Below are 19,089 nucleotides of genomic sequence, written 5' to 3'. Positions count from 1 at the left end.
CAATGAGCCATGACTGATATCTAGAACATTTATCTGGTAATCCTTGGTATTTAATAATTATTTGGAAAATCTGGGATTATTTCAGTTTATAAAAGATATTAAAATATATAAATCTATGTGAGATTAGATGCAATATGGGAATATTAAAATCTTAGTATCAATACAAAACAACAAGATTAAAGCCTAATAAGCTTTAACAAGTATCAATACAAAACAACAAGATTAAAGCCTAATAAGCCAGTATTAACTCCAAATTATTAAATCTGTGGTAGTTAATAGGACAAAATTTTAAAGTACCTGTCTCTTGCTAATGAAGGAAAGCCTCTGAGGGCTAGAATCCTAATTTAATTACCATAAAAGATATGGGAGACAAGCCTCAGCTCCCTGAACTCTCTTGAAAATTTTATACAATGTCAAACAAGGGGGTTGCCAAGACTCTTCCTAAACCATGACATTATTTTGTTAATTTCACTCTGTTGTTTATTTTTGAGTGATAAACATAACTACATAAAAGCTAACTTTTTTTTTTTTTAAATCCCTCTCTCATTTTAATGCTTTGTCTATTTTAAAAGTTGCAAATTCAAAATTTTTAGAATTTTTTAGCATAATTCCTTTATCTCATTACCTCCAGATAACCAGAAAGGTCTAAGTCTTCAAGCAATTAAAAGAAAAAAAACAACATTAGTACAAAGCTTGCTCTGAAAGGAGCAGCAACAGAGCAATAGCTGTCAGGAAGGTACACACCTGTCAGAGAAAGGCCAACCATGTCAGAGGTGACATCAATGGTGGAGGCCCTCTGCACAGTGCGGGATTTGGCACCATGGCGGGGGCTGTGTTCTCTTGCTGTCATTTTCTCATGAAGGGCCCTTCTTTTCTTGCTGCTTGGCTTTACTGATGTTTGTCTCACAGAGTAGCAGAGTGCAGCAGGTTGTCTCCAGCTGCTATTCCTCTAACATTACCAGGCTAAGCAACAGAGAAAGCAAAAAACATACACCAAAATTTTAGACTGCTATCAGCTACTGATCTTTTCAACAGCAGCAAACCTACTGGCATAAAATCATCTCTGGTCATTCAAATAAAATGCTCAAGGCTGATCCAATGCACAATACTTTTTCATGAAGTGTACATCTGTAGCATTTTACATCAAATTGTTGAAAACTGGACCATGTGCAAGAAAGATTTTCTGTCAGAGAATGGGGTTTGAGAGAGACACGTTAACAGACCAGCTGCTCTTCTCCTTTGTCTAAGTTATTAAACCATCCCTAATTAAGTTTCCTGGTTTCTAATCCCTGGGGAGAACAAATAAATTTGTCAGATGAGGCCTCTGTCTGCAGAGGAAGCACTAGGGAAAAGGACAAAGGGACAACAGGTTGGTGGAGTGCAGAACAAAAGGGCAGGAAATGTCAGTGTCAGCACACTGTGCTGTTCTAGGCTCTACTGCCATGAGAAAGGGATAATGAAAACTATAAATACAGCCTACTGGGCCAGAGAGAGGTTGAAATTCTGGGATGGTGGTGGAAAGAAAATGCAAAAAGGGATGTCTGCTGATGTGGCAGATGGCAGCATCTGTGCTTTTCCTCCACCCTACACTTTTTTGGACTATAGACATCCATGACAGTTCTTCCCCTCACAATGCCTATGAAGTGAAAAATTACAGTAGGAAAGAAAGCCTACAGAAAATTTGGTTATGATTTTAAATGTGAATGTTCCCTCAATCAACCGTGCTAGCACTGCAGTTATGGAATTTTTGTCTTATGACAAACTTCATTCATTTAGCAAGTGAGGAGTAAAATCTGATAAATCTGAAAAGAACTAATAGAGTAACTAACACCTTCCCAGCAGCCTCTCATTCATTCTACAAAACATTTGAACCATACTGCAAAATGGAAGAGTATTTTTCCTTTTAGGCTGATGGACCTAACAATGAGCAAGATACATTCTAATTAAATAAAGAACCTAGCTTATGTTTTGTTCTAAAACACCACTTTAAACCTCTCTGAAGGCCTCCAAAGGAACATTCAACCTGCTTAAGTCTTTGAATTTAATTAGTCAGCATCTCCCTCTGGAGGATTTTGAAAGCATCTTCCTCTCTCCACGGGGTACTCAAGCTTCTTCTTAACCATCACAGCTTCACTGGACATCAAAAATTCCAATGCAAGTTAAGCATCTAAGACAACTGAACTGAACTGAACAGTCCTGGCCATCTACATCAGCTTAGGATTTAGATTTTAAGTTAGGAGCTCATTTTAGATAGGAAGGAATTTGGGTTGTGTCTACAAGATAGGCCAGTCTGTTGCCACTTGGAATTAAGAATTTGATTCTAGTCAATTTTACATAATATATCATTAGTCAATTCCAAATAGGGAAAAAAAAAAAAAAATCTTGAATGGAAGAAGCAGAAATCTCATCTCCAAAGCACTGGAAGTCAGTAACAACATACAAAACAATACTCTGCCTAGAGATCTAATTTCTGACAGCCAAAAATTAAAGCAGGCAGTTTTCCAATTCATATTGAATAGTTGAGGTTAGATAAATTCTAGAGTTTATCTAATCCAACCCCGTTGCTCAAAGGAAGCTTCTCAGGATTGTGTCCAGTTGGTTTTGGACAAGAATGTACCTCTTTAGCCAACCTGGTTGCTCCAAGGTTTGATCACACACAGTACAAAAGCTTTATTGTATTTATTAATGTCTAAGTGGCTAGTGAATAACCAACGTTTCTCAAATAGTACTGAATGTCCTAGTATTTATTCAAATACAACTTCCATCAAAATTCTTTGACAGTTTCCAAGGTTTTCCATTCTCCTAATTTTTTCCCTTCTTTCAGCAATAGGCTTTCCTTGGTTGGTTCTTTATATAATGTGATGTTTAATGGTCTGTAAGTCTATTAAACATAACTGCCTGATGGAAAGACCTACAAAATGTACTTGCAGAGATTTAGACAGGATGCCATAGTCCTTATCCCCAAAATCTACAAATAATGTATTAGAGAATAACTAATGTTCACCAAGGTGCAGGTCAGACAGCCATTAGGTTCAACAGCCTGGCTGCTTTTCAGTTAAAATCTCTGCAATTCCTGATGTCCTTAAAAAGGGTCAATCCTTGGGAAGTTAAAAGAGGGTCAGGTATCTAATTTGTTTGGAAGCTATTTCTATTTAAATATTACTGAGTGTAGTAATTTTCCAAGGCTCTCTAAGACATCAATTATTCATTTAAATTGCAATATTAGTTTATCATCTAATGATACATCTTTACATTACTTACAAGTACCATACTTACAGAGGGCTCTTTTCCTCATGTGGGGAGGGATTTTGTATGTCATAATATCAGTTAAATCCACATCTAAAAAAAATTAACAAAATAATCATCATAAATTCACAGTATTTTTACACTGCATAAATCACAGCCAGTAGGCAGATACCATTCTCACATTAAACAGTAAATTTAACTTCTGACTACCAGTGCTCACAATAAAGTCTACTGAAATTAGAAAAACTGTATGATCTCACAGACCTCACCCAGCATTAGTCATGGCAATACCCAGCCAGAGTAGGAGCACAAAGAAATAAGCTTATGCTGAAAAGGATTGACTTCAGGTCAGCATTTGGTGAGTGGGTAGAACAGGTGTAAGAAACATACGTTAACATGTTTACCAAAAGGCTTGGTGCTATTAAGAAAAAGGAATGTATATGCTATGTTGAGTATAAGACACCATTTGTTAATATGCTTGCTTTTCTACAGCTAAACTTTCAAAGCCTTGCTGTTTGGAAGAGTTATAACTGCTACTGTCATGAGAAAAGATCCCATGTCAAAACACAGAAGTTCAAAAGATCTGGAGGTAGGTCTCCTACACCATTGGGTGAAAATACTATGTGAGGGAGCCTTCTACAAACAGCTGGCAATGAATATACAGTAAAAGCAAATTATTTTTAAGCTTACTAGAGGTTAAATGAAGGTTTATATTTCATAATACTGCCACCTCATTCAAGTACATTTACATTAAAAAGCTATGTCTTTTAAGACCTCCCATTTATCCCATATTACAGTAAGAGAAATGGGGAACTCCAGTCTCAGCTTCTAGATTTAATCACCCTACCAATTACCCAAGACTCCTTAAGAATTTAACATGAGCTCTCATCACTTACAGAAAGATTTTATCTTACCTAAAGAACATAGGAGGCAGGTGTCTGATCTCAACTCACCACTCAGGCTCTCTGTATAGGCAGTGGTGAGACACAGGCACTTCCAGAGAATAAGTCACAATTTCCCAGGGTAGGTGGGATGAGTCACCCCATGGAGGTACCTCTCTCTAATGATAAAAATTATTTAGATGACTCGCTGAGTTCTGATGTTGCAGCTGGGCAAACTGGATCCCTCCTACAGTTGTGCTAGCTCAGGCAGGTGAGTTCCCTTTACCCAATGCATAGCCAAACAACAGGTGCTCTGGTCCCTCTCCTGAATGATGACTGTTTCAACAATTGCAATTTTATGATCATGTTTTTGATAAAAAACAGTGGAGGTAGCATTCTTACCAAATTAAAGATAGTATTAAGAGACCACATAGTTTCGTTAGATGGTACCTATCCTTAAATGGATGGTTTCTGAACACTGGCACCACTCAAGCAGACAGCAATGCCAAAGGCTGATGTAATTCATGTTCAGGCAACCTCTCCTGAAGATGGCATGATTTATCTGCACATAGCCTTTGGCTTTGCCCTTAATAAGATGGCAGAGAGTGGATGTTGACAAGTTGTGCAGCTTTGCACTTCAGGAAGCTTTGCTGTGAGCCCAGCTTTCAACAGAAACATGAGAAGCTGTTGTTGACCTCCAGTATCAGTAAAGACCACATCCACAGTTCAGAAAAGGCTTCTGAACAAGCCTTCCTTCTGTTAAATGAATATTTATTTGGCACAATATTTGCACAAAAGCATATGACCTGAAGAAAGGGTCTTTATCTGATGCCACTTTTGCCCTGCTATCCTCAGTCCTGTCAGTCAGTTGTGCAAAGCAAACGCCATCCTACTCAGCTACATGACCTTGTGTCTTCTGGGACTGACAGTCTGGGACATTTGGTCTCACTCTGCTTGAAAGATCTCAAGCAAAAATGATGATCATCTCAGCCCCAGAATAAACCCCTGATGATTAATTTGTACATCTACAAGCAATAATATTCTCCTCATCTCACCAATTGTTTTGGCAAAGTGCTTTGGTCTGCTCCCTTCTTGAAAAAAAAATCTCCTACCAAACTACCCCTTGAAATAAATGTGTAAGGTGACATTAAACCTTATTTCAGCCTAACATCTACTTTTTGACACTCCTTACACAACTGCAGGAAACAGGATTTTTCAAATTCACACATCAATAAGCAGGAGAAAGACGACACTCCAATTACAGACTGAATCAAAGTCTACTTTGAGACTTCACTTTTCTACAGCCATAGTGCTCTAGGCTTGTGGTATTTGATCAGGTAAAGAGGCATACCAGAGCAAAAAATGCAACAGCAGTGGAAGGCTAAATGGTACTGATATATCTACATGAAGACAATAACAGACAAAAAGGGAGAATGTGACAGTTTCCTTAAATGCTTAAAAAAAACAAAGAAAGACTGCAGATGTAATCCTACTGAAAGTTTACCACCATGTCCAAGAGAGCATGAAGAAGTAGTCATGGGTTACTTAGTGCATTGCAATTAGTTTTAGAGTCTCAAGGCTCTTCAGACTGTAAAGATGATTCCCTGAACCTTACCAATTAGGGTTCTTATTCCTGAAAAATCTTGTTCCTGAAAAATTTTGAAACATCAAAAGGGCTCCTTCACCCATCTGCATTCTTCAAGTAACATCTTCATAAATTGCTTCTCTGATTGAAAATGTTTTAACAATATACAAAATCATGAAAGTGAATATTGCCTGAAACAGTATTTTGGATCTGAAGCATGGCCTGGTTTCCAACTAACATTCTATTAACCATGTCAGTATGAACAAAAAAATGGAAAGAAAGAAATGCCTGATAATGCTAAGTTATGAGTTTGAGTAAGAGCACCATCTCTAGTATAAGTAGCAAGCAGGAAGTGTTTTATTATTTATTTATTACCTCAAACAATAGAAAAACTTGCTAATGAAACAAGATTTGACATATTGGCTCAAACCAAACCTTTCAGACATTTCAGCAACCCACCTCCAACAGCTGTTTAAAAGATGATGCAAGGAACTTTATGAACCATGCAAGGATCTGAGGTGAATGTCTGGATCAACCCTATCACTTATGGCTGCAGAGTGCATCAGCTCAAAAGACAGCAGCTCCCAGTTAAACCCTGCTAAGACCTTCTCAAATTAAGAACTGTTTTCTTTACAGTCTGACATGCACTTCACTCTTCTGTCTCATTTAATGAAAGTCTGAGTATCCTGAATCTCACACAGATCAAAACAGGAAAAGTCAAAGCCATGAATTTGGCACTTTGAGTCAGATCCTCCCAGCCAAACTCATGGAGGCAGCAACACAGAGTACGTCTACTGCAGATTCATAGGTTAACAACAGTTTCAGTCCATTCATTCCATGATGTAGGCCTTGGGGAGGCAAAAGAATTCAAGTGATCCCAGCATCCACCTTTGCCTCCCACTGACATTACTTCCCCCCACTCTGCAGGTGCCAATTTGTCAGCTCCACAGAGGCTGTATCTCTCACTCTCAGTCTGATTCTTAAGTCTAGGTTCCCCTCATAACCTGGCTAAATGTCCCCTTCTCCCACACACCACACAGCACTTTAATTAACAAAGACAAAAATATTAAGTTTGGCCTGAAGAATCTTCTTGTCACTCTCTGAAGCTCCCCTGAGGATTCTGAGTAACTGCAGCAAGCACAGGGAAAAGGCTTCCACCAGAAAATGAAATCAACAAATGCAAGGTATAACAAATGTATTTGCGCAATGTGAAAATCCCCAAATGCAACCTTCCAGTGGTATTTAGATAAAAGGATATTTCAGCACCAGGAAGTGACTTTCTTTCTTTTTGCTTTCCTGTCCACAGATCCCACTTAGCTGCAGATAAGTTTGTAAGTCACAAAATTTCTTCTTGATCCTTCCCCTCTACAAACTTCAGCAAACTCAAATAATCAAAAAAGCCAATTTTAACCTCTTTAATATATTTTAGTACTTTTAACAGGAGACAGCAATTTTGGCCACTTAGTTTTCTGTGCAAATTAAAACTATTTGTCTATATTCACAATGGAAATATAACTAGCATTCTTCTTAATGAGATATTGTTTTAGTTTTACTTGTCATTGCAGTATTTTTATTTCTTTAGTATTTCTAGGAACACAAAAATACGCACATCTAAAGGTGGAAGTGAGCATTTGTAACACACATATCTGTTAGCTAAAAAGGAAAAACACAGCTCTGTTTCACTTTGCAGAACAGCTTTTATCAAGTCGAACACAGCCCAATGCCATGGAAAATGCTGAGTTTTGCTGCAGGGAAGTTTGAAGTCAAACCCTCTCAGCCTCCTCTGCCACTTTACCAGAAGAAACTGAAACAGCTTAAAAACAGTCTTTACCCCAAATTACCCTTTACCCTCTTCACAAAAAATGTGCTGAGCACTTTGCGGTAAAATTTCCTGTGCACAAGATGACTTCTCATGACCTGGAGTTCTCACTAGCCTACTCACTGACATGGAGAAGCCCATTAAAAGGGGACATATTTTCTGTTGAGGAGTTTGGACTGGAAACACTTATCTGAATTTGATGGTCCTTTCAACACTTTCCTCCCAACACTTGCCTCTCCTAGAGCAGTCTTTCATCATAACCATGAAGCTAATAATGCAGAAACATACTGCTGAAGATGGAAAAATAAAGAGCTTAACTCCCTCTCTGAGCTCCTCCTGCTGCCATAAAGACTGAGGCAGGAGAACAATAAGACAAAACAAACAAACAAACCTACAAAAAACCCCAAGCATCCCCACAAAACACACAAAAAAAAAAAAAGGAAAAAAATCCCAAACCAACCAACCCCCAAAACCACAAATAAACAACAACAAAAAAAAGATTAAAGAAAAACAAAACAAAAAACCCCAACAAAACAAAAAACACAAACAAATCCAAACCCCAACTTTATGACCTGAAATGGAGATGAACCAGACACACACAACACTTGCTAAAGATTTCATACTGCTGTTGATTATAGATCAATGGCATTAGCATATTCTCCCTCTTACAGGCAATGAGAGGGGGGACCACAGAAGTTTTGGTCAAGTTTGGATTACAGCAAAATGCCTTGGGAACTATCTGATCTACCTGCCTATAATATTCATCCACTCCACAGACTAACACAGCACAATTTAAAGTTACTGTATGTTGGTCAGAAGAACCCAGGAGTCACAGTGTACTGATAGCACTGTCCTCTATGGGTGTGATGGGATCTGACAACCTGCTCTGAAATCACTGAGCTTCACCTGAGCAACAGGACTCCACCTCAGAGTCACAGTGCAAACTTTATTTTCCTGACACTACATTTTCCCACATGGAAGGAACGACCCATTAGGTCACAGGCACACCAAAAAAATCTCTCAAACACTCTTCATTTCCACATGGCATTGTTCTGACTCGCTGTAATTCTTACACTTACTATTTTAAATGTTTATATAAATGAAAAACACTCAACAGCACCTCGAGACAAACCAGCAATGCACAAATTCTTTCTCTAATGTATGTGTTTTCAATAAGATATAACTAATTGACTCAGGACTTGAAACAGTGTCAAGTATTTAGAAAATTAAAAATAAATGTTAGTGTAGGAGTAATATTTCACAAAGATTATTACTAAGATTTAGGCAGCATAGCAAAACTGGAGTCTTAAGCTACTAAAGCAAATCTGCTGGTGCTTATTTCTTCATCAACACTTGTTTTGTACTCCTGAACAGTGTTTTGTTCATGTATTTCTATCATGCAACTTTTTTTTGTTACAGAGTACATGCCTACGCTATGCCTATGCTATACACTACAACACTAGATATATTTTCAAATTTTTTTTTTTCCTGTTGTTCCAGTACCTGATTCCTTTGTGCTGCTTTCATTTCTTCTTCCTGGAAAATAAAATTATTTGTTTTCTTACACTGACCTTTCTAAATCAATGGGAGAGAGGGTTGCTGCAGGCCAAGATCCTGACTGCATGGCTCTTCCCTGCATTTCTTTTTGGAGTCACGTGAACAAGTGGTGGGATGCTGGCAGTTTGGAAGCATAAGCATCTAACTCCTCAGAGGCCAACAACAGTCTATGCTTCCCACCACTGTTCCCGTATCAACGCCTCGGTGGAACAGCTGTGACACTGAAAGGAATCCTTTTTAATGCCAGTACTACCCTGTGGGTAAACAGTAAGATCACCCTGTAACATACAATGGAGGGGGTGTGCTGCTTTGGTTTCCTGCCAATTTCTCAAAATAGTTTCTTTGACAAGTTACAGGAGGCCTGCCACCAGTGGTGCCCCCCAGGGTTCAATTCTGGGCCCACTACTGTTTAACTTACCTATCAAGGACTTGAATGAAGGGGCAGATGCCTTCTCAGCAAGTTCTAGTGACACTAAGCTGGGAGAAGTGGCTGATACCACAGACTGCTGTGCAGCCCTTTGGAAAGATCTCTACAGGTTGGATGGAGGGATGGGCAGAGAAGAACCATTTGAAATTCAACAAAAGCAAATACAGAGTCCTGCACCTTGTGAGGAACCAACTTGGAAAACAGCACAGGTGCTCACCTGTTGGAAAGCAGCTCTGCAGAGAAGGGGGTCCTGGTGGACAACAAGCTGTCCATGAGAAAGCCTTGGGGCCATGAAGGTCAGTGGTGTCCTAGGGACCATCAGGAAGAGCATTGGCAGCAGGTTGAGGGAGGATCACCTGATCCTACCTCTCTGCTCAGCCCTGATGAGGTCCCATCTGAAGTGCTGTGTCCATTTCTGGGCTCCTCAGTGCCAGAGAGATGTGGGGCTCCTGGAGCGAGCCCAGGGAGGGGAGTAAAGTTGATTTAAAGACTGGAGCATCTCTCTTACAAGGGAAGGCTAAGAAGCCTGGGCCTGTTCAGCCTTGAGAAGAGACTGAGAGTATGTATACAATGTATACAAGTATCTGAAGGGAGGGTGTGGAGAGGATGGAGCCAGGCCCTAGTCGTTGGTGCCAAGCAATACAAGACGCAACAGACAGAAACTGATGCTTGGGAAGTTCCACCTGAATATGAAGAAGAACTTCTTCACTGTAAGGGTGACTGACCACTGGAACAGATTGTCCAAAGAGGGTAAGGAGTCTCCCTCACTGGGGATATTCAAGAACTGTCTGGACACAATCCTGTGCCATGTGATCTGGGATGATCCTGCTTGAGCAGGAGGTTGGACCAGATGTCCCTCTGAGGTCCCTTCCAAACTGCCCTGTTCTGTGATTCTGTGATTAACTTGTAGCAGAACAACTGAAACCCATCCATGTAGGAATCATGATATGAATTGATGATCTTCAATCACTTTAAAACACAGTGGAATAATATCTGGAATGTATTGAAACTAACTGTATTTGACTGCTAAATTAAGTAACACAAAACTGGAATAAATGAAGAACACATGGTACAAAGAAAATAGATAAGTGGCTTGACTGTCTTTGAAGTGTCATAAGAGGAAATCAGACTAAATGTCACTGACATATTTCTATGAATTTCATTACAAACCAGTATCTAAGAACAACAGCTTTCTATTAGAATACCATATTTCAAAAATTATTCCCTATTTTTGAAAATTCCTGTGAGTTTCCCCAATTTTGATTATTATCCTTACCAAAATACAAATATACAAATGAAAATTCTTTGTTGAGGTGTGAATGAGCAAAAGAGCTATTAGAGAAAATAAATGTCTTGTAGCAGATATTATAATGTTAGCTCTGAGACAGAAACAATAAAAAGTAAAGTTTGGTAAGAGAAGTAAAAGAAAAGGTATTTCAACTGCTCTGACAGTTTTCATGTGTAAGATGAGAAAACATGTGAACACCTGAGGATAAATAAAAATATTGCAGATACTTATTTCTCCTCATGCCAACATATTACAGGTTAAAATGCTCCATTCAGACAGAGAAGGTAACAAGTACTTGTGTAGCTGCAATATGTGTTGTGCAGCATTTTATTCTGCAATAACATTCTTTTCTTTCACTCTCAGCTACTAACAGACCAGATGTAATAAACAATTCAGTCCAAAATTCCAAGAATTTGAAGAATTTTAAGACTCCTATAGGGTATGGCCATGGATTTCTGGAGCACGGGGCTTTTAAAAGCAATTTTCAAGTAAATGTAACCACAATCTACTGGTTTGCTTTCAGCAGCTACTACTGATGAATCTTTAGAACTGAAGCAGTTTAGCGGCCTTCAAAAAATTTATTTAAAAAAATAACAACTGCTGCAGGGATGATAGCAACAATTATAATACATATAGAAAAAATGATATACAAAGACAAAGGGTGTATATTAATGCTGAGTTCCTTGCAGCACTCAGTGTTCAAAAATATAAACTTAAATGTCATAGTTTTGTCAATTCTCCAAGTACTTACATGACTTCTAAAACTGGTATGTTACTACAGGCCATGTTTACCTGAATTTCACTTTTTTTAAAGGCAAATTTTGCATGAACACAAAAAAAGCCTGAAAATGTGAATGATGTATCCCAAATTACTTTCTTTTCTTAAGTTCATGACTAACTCGCTCTCATGACTGATATATTTGACTCCCAGTTTTTGCACGTTAAGGCAAGCCACAGTGACACCAACTTTTGCTATCTTCTGTTGCCTCCCACCACACTTTATCAGAAATTCATAAGCATGCTGCCTACCTCAGCAGTCAAACCTCCCTTCTGCAAGGCAGCAGAAATGATCATTTTGCCCACAGCTATCTGTCTTGTTCTTCAGGCCCAGATGAGAGCGGGTAGCTACATTTCAGCCACACTGCATTTAGAGTCCATCACCTCATCAAAGCCACTTTCAGCAACAGGTTAAACTAAGTTACTGCACTGCATCACAGTGTGGGCACATGTATGAACACCTATGTAGGATGTATATACATGTTTCTGCTGGAGAGGCGGTACCTTCTGGCCAAAGGGTGGGACCAAAAGCTGGATATAAAGACTGGGTCAGAAAAAAGCTTAATCAAGTCTGGAGTCTTCTCTGAGAGCAGGCAATGCTAGAGACTGAGAAAAACAGTATAATGAGCAGCACTGGTATTCTGTGCGGCATCTCCATGTTTGTTCTCCCATATTCAGCTGACAAGCATCCTGAGAACTTCTAAGCTGGCATCACACCCTGACATCCGTATTTAAGGTCTGGAGGTAACATGACAGACAATATGTTGTTACCAGTGTCCCTCACTGCTCTGTTACCCTGTAGCCCTGTAGATACCACACTGCCATCACCAGTGACTGGGCAGAAGCCTTGCAGCAGGGCTTGCAACCTCTGAGCATTTAGGTTTTCCAGGCTTGCTTTGTTTCACCTTCTGTTTACCTGCCTGCAACTTTGTTTTAGCCTGCAATTAAACTTGGTTCATCTATGACAACCATTTTTTCCAACTGCACAATGTCTGTGACTGATTTGTTTTTATTTTTGTTTAAATTTGCATGGTACCATCATCATTTTACAACTCAACACAATGATTGAGTGTAGAAAAATAAAGGTCTGGTATGATAGCAGAGGTCTACAGACTTGGAGACATAAGATGGAGTAGAAGCATGGTCAAAAAGAGAGAGGGTACAGAGCTGGCACTTGGAGGGACTGTGGCAATAGCTCATCCATGGTCACTCAAAGAACTGCAGACTTAAGGCTGGGCAAAATTGGCTCTAGAGCAATCAATTGTATGTATGGCATCACATAAAGTAAATCTGGATGTAACTCAGAGCTGCAGACCAATGAAAAGAGAGCCAAGTTTAAAAGCTTGTCAGCAAATATAAAAATGACCCGAAGTGGATCCTAGAGTGGAGAAGAAGAACCTACCAACATAAACATCATATTCCTCAGATATTCAGATCCTTCTGATCTGACGTCCTCTGGATGTTGCCAGCTGCTAAAATACCTCCACATACCTACCCAACAGGATGACACCACCTTACAGACCAGAGGGGAAGGAAAAAGGTCAGCATTACAGCATGATAGAGCTTTACGTGTTCAACACTTTGTGTTCAATGAATTTAACTGCATAGTTTTTTATTGAGATTTTCCCTCTACAGAAGCATATTTCTTTTCCAATAATTATTGGATCCAGCCAAGTAATGATTCCTAGATCAGGCTGTAATGACTTTCAATAATAATAAAACAACTATTTGTCTTTAGATATAACAGGGGTTTCATCTTTGCCCTTATATAAAAAAGATTCTGAGTCTAACACCACCTATGTGGAATTTTCTGCCATTCTTCACTGTTTAAATATACCAGCAAATGCTGCAGTCCCGTGCTTTATGAGATAATTTCTTCAACAGTTAGGAGCATTAATTTTACTGTTTCTAGCCTTTTTGGGTCCTGTAGATCTCCTCAGCTTGATTTACAGAGTTTTTATAGACTAAGGAAACAAGAATGAGAGCTAGCCATAAGAGGCTAGTCAGGACAGTTTGTGATCATTTGGATAATTTCCTCGTTACAAGCACAATATATTTGCTTCCACTGAAAACATGATTGTCTGCCCACAGAGATATCACTGTGAATCACGGACATCACTGTAATACATCTTTGTCAAATAATTTTTTTAAAACAGCAAATGTCATAAAACTCAACTTTTTAACTTTTAGAAGTGAAATAAGCTAGAACTGCTTGACAAAACTAAATGGGACATTATTAAACTCAGTTTTCAATAGCTTTCAATCTTTTCTGATTTGAAAACACCCTGAAAATTTTCCAGTGGAAGAACAAGCTAATTTAAAGCTACTGATCGTGGGTTGCATTCCTCAGTCACTTCCCACCAACTTTATTTGCATAGTTCATGGACAATTTAAAACCATCATCTTCAACATTCTAAGAATTAAACAGTTGTTTCCATCTGCTCAGAACTACACAAAATATTCACCTAACATTCTAAATTTTCCCATGTTTGATCTCAATTTAGAAGCAAATTTGTATTTGGAAAGTGTGAGCAAATGTCTTTCTGGGTATTTTCCAGTTCTGAAAAGGGAAAGTTTACTAATACCTTCTTTATGTAATTAAGAAAGAAAAAAGAACGCTATCTTTTTTTGAGAATGCAATCATTTTTTCATCAAAGAAAACAAAAAAAGTGTAAGTGAAATCCTACAGGGCAAACAGTTCTTCATAAAGTATACAGTTACAAAAAATTAGTACATTTGCTAATCCATAACAAAGTGAGTTAGAAAAAAAAAATCAGTCTGGCACTACCTATGTGGAAGAAGTCAGAAACCACTGGTTGAAATGAAGGAAAGTAGCCTTGACATTTTAATACTGAAGCAACAACAGTGTCAAAGCCCTGTGAAAACCCAGCTACTAAAGGATGATGTAGAAAAAGTGGTATTAGTGTACATTCAAGAAGTACTTCGTTAATTCTTCAGTTCTGAATGTCTGTGGCTAAGAATCTTCAGAGGGATAACTCTGGGGTAATACAAACAAGATTTTTAAGGAGCACTCTACAGGCAATGAGCTATTAAATTGCATCCTTATTTTGGCTATGAAATTATCTGAGTGCTAGAGAATGTCAGGTATGCAGCCTCAGTTCACAATATAGACTGTAAAAGTCACAAAAATACTGTCCTCTATCCTTCATTTATACTCTACAAGTTAATAAATGACCTAAGTCCCATAAATTGTTTAGCAAATTTAAATGATTGGTACTGTAAATTACAATCTTGCAAATGGATGAGATTTTAGAGATCCAGAGCGGGTGAGAAAGTATAGAAGTTTGACTGTACAGTCAGGCAGAAGATGTAAAAGTTAACATATTTATAACATTTATATAAAAATATATATCATGAAACTGCAGCTGTGTCTGCCTTTTACAACTGCAGATAAAATTAGATCACCTGGGAGTGGACAGCAGCAGCATCCAAACAGAGTGAAAACATACTCAATTTTTCTCCCCAGTGACAGTCTTGAGGCCCAGCCTGCATAAGAATAGAATTTACACTTATCCAAATGGATTTTCCTAATGCATTCTGTCATGTTATACAAGGACTCCTTAATGTGCCAAGATTACAGCTCAGAATGCAGGAATCAACAGGGCAAAAGATACCGTGAATTTCTCCTCAGTTCTAGGAAACCAGTGACTATGTGGTAATTGCCCTGTCTGTTTCCCAGGCACTTTTACAAACCAAAATCCTTTCAGTTCTCATGTTCATGTTTTCCTTTTTGATCACTAATATGGAAACTGACATCAGGACAAGATATATCTTACTCCTTTTTTGCTAAACGACTTCAAAGCCAAAACATTAAGTTACAATATGCCAGTGTCATCTCTGTAGTGATGGATGCAGCTGGACAAAGAAGAGATCTTTCCTGTTCTGTGAGGCTCCTATTTAGCAAACTGATTTAGTCTAGTCTAATGAAAGATGTTTTGTAAAGGATGCCAAGTACTTATTGGTACCTATTGGCATGCCAGGGGAAGGAGAAGAAGTACAGTTTTTAACAAGACCCACAAGAGTGGCACCAGATGACTGGAGCTGTGCTGGGGCAGTTACAAGCTGCTTTAAGACTTGAAGATTAAATCATGAGACATTTTTTGTCTGCACTTGCCGCTTCCATGCACTGCATAGCAAGATATCCAAACTCTCAATTACAGGCAAGCTGGAGTACAACTGAGTGCATTTCTCCAGCTCCTGAAGTTGAGTAAATACCAACAAACACATGGTAAACCCCAGTCAACTGAAACTACTCATTCCCAGTGCTCAGGGCATCTGTTCTGTCCTTGGTATCCATAACCACTGCTCCTCAGCTTGACTTTTACTCCCAGCAGAACTTCCTTAAAAAAATACTCCTCAAAACCCTTTTCTTTTAATTTTTTCCTCCTTCCATATCAAATTCTATCTGAAAGCATTTATCTCCCAGCCTTCCTTCTCAAAGAAATAGAAGAGCCTGTGTGGCAGAGTTGATTTCATAACTACTGCTAAACCCATCAAAGCAAATGGGTTAACACATATAACCCATTGTTTGAGGATAAAATGCACCAACAGGCACCACACAAAACAATGATGACTTGTCATACTTTGAATCCAAAATAGAAAAAGCTTTTCTTCTGGTAGTATATGTTTTTCAAAGTTGATTGATTCATGGAGAAATATCAGGAAATTATTAAAGCTTTTTATTATTTATTATTTTATTATTATTTATTATTTTATTATTACTTATTATTTATTATTATTTTATTAAAGTAATTCAGAAACTAAATGTTACTTTTCAAACTATTTTCACTTTTACTTTTCAAACTATTGATATGTGCCACATATCTTAAATATTCATAAAAGACTTCTTCAGAATTTATCTTCAATAGCCATTTATTAATTACCAATTTCTCTAAACCCCGAGTTTACTAGCCAGAAAAACATGATCTGGAGCTAAATACAACCTAGAATACAAGGGAAAAAAAGCCATATAAAAACTGGGACAGATTCTAAATCTAAGGTAGTTGACCATGACTCTAATAAGAAATAAACCTGAAATAACCCTGACACATTTTTACTCTTATCTTCTCAATCCTCCCCTCGTTGTTATCCCTCCTCTTGGACTACCATTCAAAGCACTCTGTTTCCAACAGAACAATCCCCTTCCAAACTACTGACAATTTGGTGCATAAACAGAATTTTTCTTCACTGTGGCAACTCTCCAAACAAGGACTGTGAGATGACCATACGACTGTTTTTAACACAGAACAATAACAATTTACTACCACTACATAATTGCAAAGCAGAAGGAAAAGAAAAAGAGAAGCCATACTATTATCTCCTGATATTCTTCTCTGTACTTGAAAACCTCAGAATACCAGGCTGGTCCCTTACTAATGAACAAATAACTAAAGAACTAAACATAGTGCTTCCAGAAGTGCATTAAAAATGTTTCTTGCTGAGGTGTTTTCCTCCTGCTATTTTATGAAGATTTCTGGTAAAGAGCAAACTGAACAATATCTTAATAGCTGACAAGCTATTAGAGCAACTCAGGATTTGCAACAGAGAAGAAAGCACATTACTCACCCCTGCTCAAAGGATTCAACTCCTTTTCAAACCCAGTTTTGGGACAAATCACCATCCAGGAAAAGGGCAGGTCTTCACTAACATCCAGTTTTAAGTTTCAGTGTTTGTCAAACTAAGGAGGTATCTGGGGCAAGGGCTGTCACTGACTGTAAGTGCTGCACCCATCACTTGTCACTACAGGCACATCAGGGACCTACAACCACAGTTTTCACTTCAGAGCAAGCTTTTCTCTCAGTGGTCATGAGTTTGCTCTCCAGCAGTCAGCTTCTAAATGTATCTTTGTCACAGGCTAAGCTTAACATGCCTTTGTCCAGCCCTACAAATTCACTCAAAGCCTGATTCATCACACAGCTTTCCCTGTGTCATGCAGGGGAACTGCAGGGCAATACAGCAGACAGTAAGCATCATGCTCTGTACAAGTTAACAAAAAGCACAAGCTGCCAAACAGCCTAAATCCAAAGAATCCAAGCAATCATTGACCTTCATAAATCTTTAAGCTTGTCCCTAACTGTACATAAAGCATTCTCCAACTGACTACTGTCACATATTATGCAATTATCACTGTGCATTCTATGTTGGTTAAATATTTTATCCACGTGCTAAGTGAACACACAAACTCAATCAGTATGTTCAGTTCACATCACCTCTGAATCACACAAGTAGACACTTCTGTTTTGGTATCATAATCTTCCTACAATACCTTGTTGCATATAGACGTGCATTATTCCTCTGATGGTCTGCAGACATCCTGTTTGTTGGCTATCACCTAGCTGATATCAGCCACATTTCAAAGCTCCCCATGACTCCAGCAGCAGAGATGTGGCAATTACATTTCCCATTTTACCAGTCTTCCTGACATATCCAACACAGCTGTCTCAGACTCCTCTTGTAACACAAGTATTTTGATCATCTCTGCAGTTTTTTACGGAATGGTTTGGGTTGGAATGGATCTTAAAGAACAACTAACTCTGCCATGGGAAGGGATGCTTTCCACTAGACAAAGTTGTTCAGAGCCCCATCCAACCTGGCTTTGAACACTCCCAGGGATGGGGCATCCACAGCTTCTTTGGCCAACTTGTTCCAGTGTCTCACCACAAACACCGTAAAATATTACTTCTTAATATCTAATCTAAATCTACCCTCTTTCAGTTTTCTCTATCTCTATTACTGCAAAAATAGTACTACTTCATATACTGCAAAAAGTGTTGCACACTTATTCTAGATCATGTCCCAGCCCAGATGCACCCAGCTGAGATGCCCTCCCTCAACAGGAAATACCTCTTTTTGACATTTGCCTGTACCCCATACATCATTTTCACAATGGTGTCAAACTGACAGACTAAAGACAAACTGGAACCCACTTACCCTCATATAGGCCTTTCTCCTTCAAAATCTTCCATTGCTGAACTCCCTCTTCATAGGAAAAGTTGTTGCATTACTTCCTAAGCTGAGGCTGTAGCACCATCCAGTTTCAGGCATTCAGCACTGATGCCAGAGTCAGGTGCCCAGGCTCTGTTAACAGTCAAGAAAGCAGGAATTGGGTGCCTAATTAAAAATCTGCCTCTTTCCACTGATTACATAAGAGCTCAGACTGTCATACTGCTAATTTTGACACCAAGGTTAAACTGGGTAAGAGAATTCATGACAATGAGTGGCCTGACACTTTGCTGGGTTGAATTCTGTCCCTTTAGCATTATCTAATTGTCCAATTAATTGTTTAGTCACTCCATCTAAAATTGCGCACTAGAAATTAATGTCCTCCTCCAATCTGCAAGTTTCAGCTTGCTTTCAATACATCATGCTAACAATATCAACTCCAGGAAAAAACAAAACAAAACAAAACAAGCCTCAAGAAAACTAAACAAGCCAAGTCCCAGAGAATAATTCATCACATATATCTACCTCCTTCTGTCTCTCTTGAGT

At 38.6% G+C, this 19,089-nt stretch overlaps 1 protein-coding gene across 17 annotated transcripts in view; it reads right to left on the bottom strand.

The window, feature by feature from the left end:
• The window catches only part of INPP4A (inositol polyphosphate-4-phosphatase type I A), a 79,417-nt gene that overhangs the window by 43,466 nt on the left and 16,862 nt on the right, over window positions 1-19,089 (bottom strand). For 16 of the 17 annotated variants that reach the window (XM_033513557.1, XM_015623167.3, XM_015623228.3 and 13 more), the window contains exons 3-5: window positions 18,532-18,678; window positions 3,277-3,339; window positions 745-963 (exon numbers count right to left, since the gene is read on the bottom strand). In XM_033513557.1, coding sequence (XP_033369448.1) covers window positions 745-850 — 106 coding nt within the window. In that variant the 5' untranslated portion in view covers window positions 851-963; window positions 3,277-3,339; window positions 18,532-18,678. The remainder of the gene's footprint in view (window positions 1-744; window positions 964-3,276; window positions 3,340-18,531; window positions 18,679-19,089) is intronic. The other variant, XM_015623176.3, reaches the window with a different exon arrangement.

Source organism: Parus major, chromosome 1, assembly GCF_001522545.3.
Source record: "Parus major isolate Abel chromosome 1, Parus_major1.1, whole genome shotgun sequence".
In the NCBI taxonomy this organism is placed as follows: Eukaryota; Metazoa; Chordata; class Aves; order Passeriformes; family Paridae; genus Parus; species Parus major.
This window is presented reverse-complemented; position numbering and strand designations above follow the sequence as displayed.